The following is a 5,735-nucleotide window of genomic DNA, read 5'->3' as shown; positions in this document are numbered from 1 at the left end:
CCCTCACTTTTGTTCAACTAAACATCACTAAAATTGAAATAAATCAATTTGAAATAAAATATTATAGGCCTCTTGGCTCATATTAATGCTTATTATATTTCATTGTAGCTTCAGCTGTACTTATCAAGCCTCAACTCCATCGTCCTTGGCATTGTTCAACAACGTTTCTGACAAAATCTGGTGCATGTGGGGGGTTGGGGGGTCGGACATAAAAAAAAAAGAAATTGAAAAAAAAATTGGAAATAAAAAAAAAAATCAGACCGGACGATGACCAAACCTGACAACCAACCGGAACCAAACTTTTATTTTTCTTAGGCCTTATTGTATGTGGGTAAGACGCAATTCCTGAAAATGTTGGTTTTCAGTCTGCAGGCTTCCAAAACGACTTGTGGATGGCAGGTGAAAGTCATGCCACCTCATAGATTTGCACTGTAGATTGCCAAATCCTTATTTCCAGTCATTTTGGCTAAAGTAACTAAAAGTAATGCAAAAGTAGTGTAATGCCTTACTTTAAAAAAAAAGTAATGTCGTAATGTAAGGCATTACTTTTAAATGACAGTAACATGTAATAAGTAGTGCATTACAGTTTTTGAGTAACTTTCCCAACAGTGATCATATCATATCATATCATATCATATCATATCATATCATATCATATCGTATCGTAAAAATGTGTCACCAGCTGATGGATTGCTGTTTGACTGTTTTTTCCACAACATTTTCTCTGTGTGTGTGTGTGTGTGTGTGTGTGTGTGTGTGTGTGTGTGTGTGTGTGTGTGTGTGTGTGTGTGTTGGGATTCGGGGGCTGCAGATTAAACAAATAATTTTAGGAATATTTGTATAACCGTATAGTTGGTAGAGTAATACATGTTGATTTCATCAAGCAAAGTAGGCTAACCATGTATTACAGAGTACAGTCATTGAGGCCAACATTTTAAACTGAGAGGAATTAAAAAAAAAATCTAATACTTGCACAACCCCAAATTCAACTGACCTAAGACTAAGTCAACAGAGTAACACTAAATACTCATCCTAAAGTTACTGGACCATAAAATCGATTTTTTACTGGACTTACACAAAATCTGCAATATGTCATTTCAATTGAAAACATGGACAAAGAGACAACGTCTTGTTGGGGTTTAATTTATTTGTTTTAGTATTGCTTGTGTGTGTGTTTTGTGAGGTGATAAGTGGTTTTCTCTGTTACATCTCAAAATATAATTTTGTGTGTGTTGACATTATGGATATGGAATGGATGGGGATGGAGGAAACAGCTTTTAGGTGGTGTTGGATGTGTGGGGTTTGTTTAAAATTGAGTTCCCTGGGAGACGCAGCAGGTGAATAGCTTCTTGATCCAGGAACGTTTACGAGGCTTCACTTTGTGAGCATCTGCAGCAGAGGTGTTCCTGGATGGAGCAGGTGTAACAGTTTGTTGACCTGTAGGGGAGAGTGGAAATAAGCAATGATAAATAAAAGCAGAGGCCGCTAAAGGGATTATTAAAATAAAATAATCACTATTAAAATAAATACAGAAAGAACCTCTTAAAACTCATAAAAACCTACACTTGTCAGCACCAACATTGATCGGAGACACCTTTGAGCTTCGCTTTCGTCTATTTGGTAGCTACGTAGTAAATGAGGGAGAAAGTTGCTCACACGCCACATTGGTGTCAAAAAGGGAGACTGAAATTCTTTAAAGTTTATATATATATGTAGGCCTATATAAAAAAGTTTTCTAACTGTACCTTGACTCCAAATTTGGATTTCTTCCCTGTTTTCATTCCACCTGTTGCTTTGGCTCCTGACCCGAGGTGAAATGAACCCCTGAGGGCAGATGAGGCACCAGTGACATCTGCATTCAAGACTTCGCTCAACTTTGCCAGAAAGGTCGTGTTAAACGAGTCATCCTTTGGGTTCGCTGCTCTCTGCAGGATGTTTTTGGAGCCAAACTCCTTCAGCAGAAACTTCTCCATGGTCCTGTTGATGTTCTGAATCCTGGCGTTGTTCAAATACCCATGGACGTTTGGCACTCCAGAGGCACCGCTTCGGAACTCTGACAGGATTTTGTCGATGAGCTCTTGAAGCATTCCCTTATCAACGGAGGATCTCCCTCCATCCCTCATGTTTGCCAACAGACGCAACATGAGGACACTGGTCAAGCAGCCCTCGGGACCTCTTGCACTTCTTGCATCTGATTCGTCTGCAGCGTCCCGATGCGCAGGTACGTCCAAGGAAAGCTTGTCCATCATCTGGTTGACCATCAGATCGGTGAAGAAGCTCACCATGCTGGCGCGCACCCGCAATGCGGACGAGTCTGGCTGGGTCATGTCCAGCTCACAGCTGGCAGTGCTGGACCTGGAGCTTTGGGCCCTGCTCTGAGAACATGCTGCATCCTCAGCATTTGCTTTGGCTTGAACACCATCTACTGCATTAGGGGCTGCAGAAGCAGCAGGTCTCAATCCTGCACTGTCCACAGAAGCAGCATGAGCCACAAGAGGCAGGAAATAAGGCTGGAGCAGGTCTTTGATCGCTGCCTCTGCATAAGAGTACATCTCAGTGAGCTGTGAGCTGGGGCTGCATTTGCCTGTAGTCGCAGACGGCCTACCCTCCTGAAGAACACCAAGCATTTGGCCAACCAGGTGTTTGGCGACGTAGTCGATGCCTTCATTGGACAACACTCTTTCCACTATCCTGTCGATGCCTGTTGGGTCATGGGATTCCTCCTCATGTCGCAGCACACTAGCAACTTCAGGCAGATCAGGAGAAGGCATGCGATTGGCGCTGTAAACCCGAAGCTCAGTCACAGTGGGAGGACGCGTCACGGTGACAACATCAGTCAGGTCAGGAGAAGGTCTGCGCTTGGCAAGGTAAACGCGAAGCTTAGTCATGGAGGGAGGACGGACCACATTAGCAAGAGCTGAGACAGGACGGCGCCATGCTGCAGTGCACTTGTGGAAGGCTGCCATGGCGCCTTGCATCCGCAGCATGCCGCCCAGACCTGTCGGAGCTCCAGTGATCTTATCTGAGGAGGACGAACCTGCACTCTTAGACCTGTCATAAGGAAGAGCGTGCCAAATGTTAAACTTATTTAGAAATTTGTTTTAGTTTGGTATGTAATTTATTATTTTTTACATTTTTTGTAAAGTGCATTTTTCTATCTCCAGATGTGTGTCCACGACTGGCACTGGGACCAATACAAGGTTATTTTTGCTGGACCCCCTAGGCCTACATTGTGGGCCGTCCAGTCTCGAAGGAAAGGCACAAAAAACCTTGAGCATCTGCCCCTAGGTTCTCTCTGCCCACCAGGAAATGTCCTGTATGCCACATTATCAGTTCAGGCCTGTGTATGGGATTGATTCATATGTTCCTTTCTGTTACCTTGAGGGGCTGTATGAGTAGCACTCCAGATCTCTCTCCATACATGAAAAAACTGGTAGAATCATACCCATGGAGCTGGAGCTGGCCACCTTCAGCACAGTCTGACAAATCTCCACAAACTGGCACCTTGACATCTGGAATCAACAGAAATATTTTTTCACACAAAGTTGATCCTATAACATACAACAAAACTAATAATTAAATAACAATATGAAAATAGTGTGAGAGTATCAATACTGACAGGGGGGTTCAACAGGCTGCTGAAAGCCATCCAGTCCCTGTTAAAAATGAAAAAGAGAAGGAAATGTAATTGGTACATTTTAACAGAATATCTAAATAAACCAATCTGTGGGATGGGGGGAGTCTACAATTGGCAAGTAGGAATGGGGTTTGCATCTAATTTCATGTGCAGCTTTGAAATCCAGATGCCATAACAAAAATCATGCTGACGGCAGGTTTAATTCAAGAATTTTATTCTGCCCATTCAAAAATGTTTTCTTTTTCTCGAGTATTTTACACTGCCCTCAATGTCATACATAAAAAAGTGGGTCTTTCCCATGACTGTCATTTTGAATTTCCAGTAATAGGAAATGGATCGCACTCAATTTTTATTCTTTCTTGTTGTTTTCTTTTTATTTTAACATTGCAGGGACTGACATGACGTGTCACACTGAAGAAGGCTCTGTGCAGCCGAAACGTCTGTCATGCCAGTCCCTGCAATGTTAAAATAAAAAGAAAACAACAAGAAAGAAGAAAAATTGAGTGCGATCCATTTCCTACTACTAGATTACTTCAGAGACGCACCAACAAGACAGAAGAGCGCGTGTGTGGAAGATAACCTTGTGACGAATGTCCAGTAATAGACATGACATACTGTAGGCCTACTTATTATTTAACTAACTTGTAAATTATTTGATTATAGATTATAAATATTCATCAAAAAACAAATTTGGGGTACGGGCAGCATGAATGCAATGGGAAGCATAGCTGTAATGCATATTCTGGACAATCCCACACTTTACCTTAAAAGGAACAGTCCACCCTTTTTTGATTTTCACATATTTGCAGTATTTCCCAGCATTTTTCATGAATGTGCATATCATTTTCTTCTCAGTGTTTTCAGTACTTAGATTTATTGGTATCAAAATTATATGCATAGCTTAGCATAATCACTGGAAGTAAATGGGAGCATTAGTGTCAAGCCACAAAGGAATCACAGGACGGGATTAAATAGCTGTTTTGTATATTTGATGATGTTTAGTTTGCTCCCATGGACTTGCATTGCGCACTTAATTTGGCTATACTGTTAAACTAGGCAATGCAAACACATAGACGAAAAATCCTATGTATTATCATTTTTACTGGGACTTACATAAGCAATTTCTTGAAATGAGGCGGACTGTTCCTTTAAGGTACAATATGGGGCATAAGAATCACAAATAATAAAATTTTGATTTAGATAGCAACATATCAGAAGCACAACTCACTCCTCAGAGAGGTTGGAAATATATTCCTGCACAGTAAATGGTTGAGATGAGCTTGGTCCATCAGAGGGTAATGAAGACCCAGGTCCAGGCTCATACTGGAAAGGATCCTCTGGGCCTGAAAATGTCAGACACATGTCTACAAAATGCACACAGTTTCTGTCTATATTTAGACTTAGAGAGATTTTATAAGATGTATAGTAGTCTATTGAGTATTTAACTGAATATACTGACCTTCCTTCATCTTCTGCAAGGAACCAACTTCATCAAATAAAAAAATGAATCTTTTCTGTACAGAAAAGGCTGTTTTCCTCCTTAAAAAATGCAGAGGTGTATGAGAATGGTCGACTGGATTAACTTGGGCTGCATTCAATGAACATTCCAATATGTCATCACTGACATCATAAAGGTAAAGATGATAGCAGAGAGACTGGATAAGAGAGACGTTCCGTTGGCCCATTGTTTCCGGGTTCTACTGTTGCAAGGGGGGGGGGGGAGGGGGGATTGGGCCTAAGGACTGTCCCAAAGATTCTCCATTCTAATAGATAATAATAATAATTATGATAATAATATAATAATGATAGATAATAATTGCATATAGATCATCTCTGACTGTCCTACTCATTCTAGGAGTATCATGACACGCCCCTTTAGGAAGACCAGTCACGTTAGGTGCCCATTATAGCAACCTGTTGCGTTGGCATATCTCCATAATACTCCTAGAATCTCTGATGATAGCATCAAAGATTCACTCAGAATGGACTGTCTCTGATAGCATCACCATGACCAAATGGAACATTCTATTGCTGTAGAATGCTGTAGTCCTGTAGTAAAATAGTTACCCTGTGGTCTTCCTATCTACTTTTTTCAATT

General features: G+C 41.2%; 1 protein-coding gene across 1 annotated transcript; it reads right to left on the bottom strand.

Annotated features, from left to right (window-relative positions):
* Window positions 1-1,127: 1,127 nt before the first annotated feature.
* Window positions 1,128-5,180, bottom strand: LOC134466487 (uncharacterized). Its single transcript, XM_063220384.1, has 7 exons — window positions 5,097-5,180; window positions 4,866-4,980; window positions 3,620-3,656; window positions 3,379-3,512; window positions 1,746-3,051; window positions 1,564-1,624; window positions 1,128-1,437 (listed from the first exon to the last, which is right to left on the bottom strand). The coding sequence occupies exons 1-7, from the start codon at window positions 5,104-5,106 to the stop codon at window positions 1,307-1,309; spliced, it is 1,794 nt and encodes a 597-aa protein (XP_063076454.1). The 5' UTR covers window positions 5,107-5,180; the 3' UTR covers window positions 1,128-1,306.
* Window positions 5,181-5,735: the final 555 nt, after the last annotated feature.

This window comes from Engraulis encrasicolus, chromosome 16, assembly GCF_034702125.1.
Source record: "Engraulis encrasicolus isolate BLACKSEA-1 chromosome 16, IST_EnEncr_1.0, whole genome shotgun sequence".
NCBI classification, from domain to species: Eukaryota; Metazoa; Chordata; class Actinopteri; order Clupeiformes; family Engraulidae; genus Engraulis; species Engraulis encrasicolus.
Note: the sequence above shows the minus strand (reverse complement) of the source record. Positions and strands in the feature narration are given on the sequence as shown.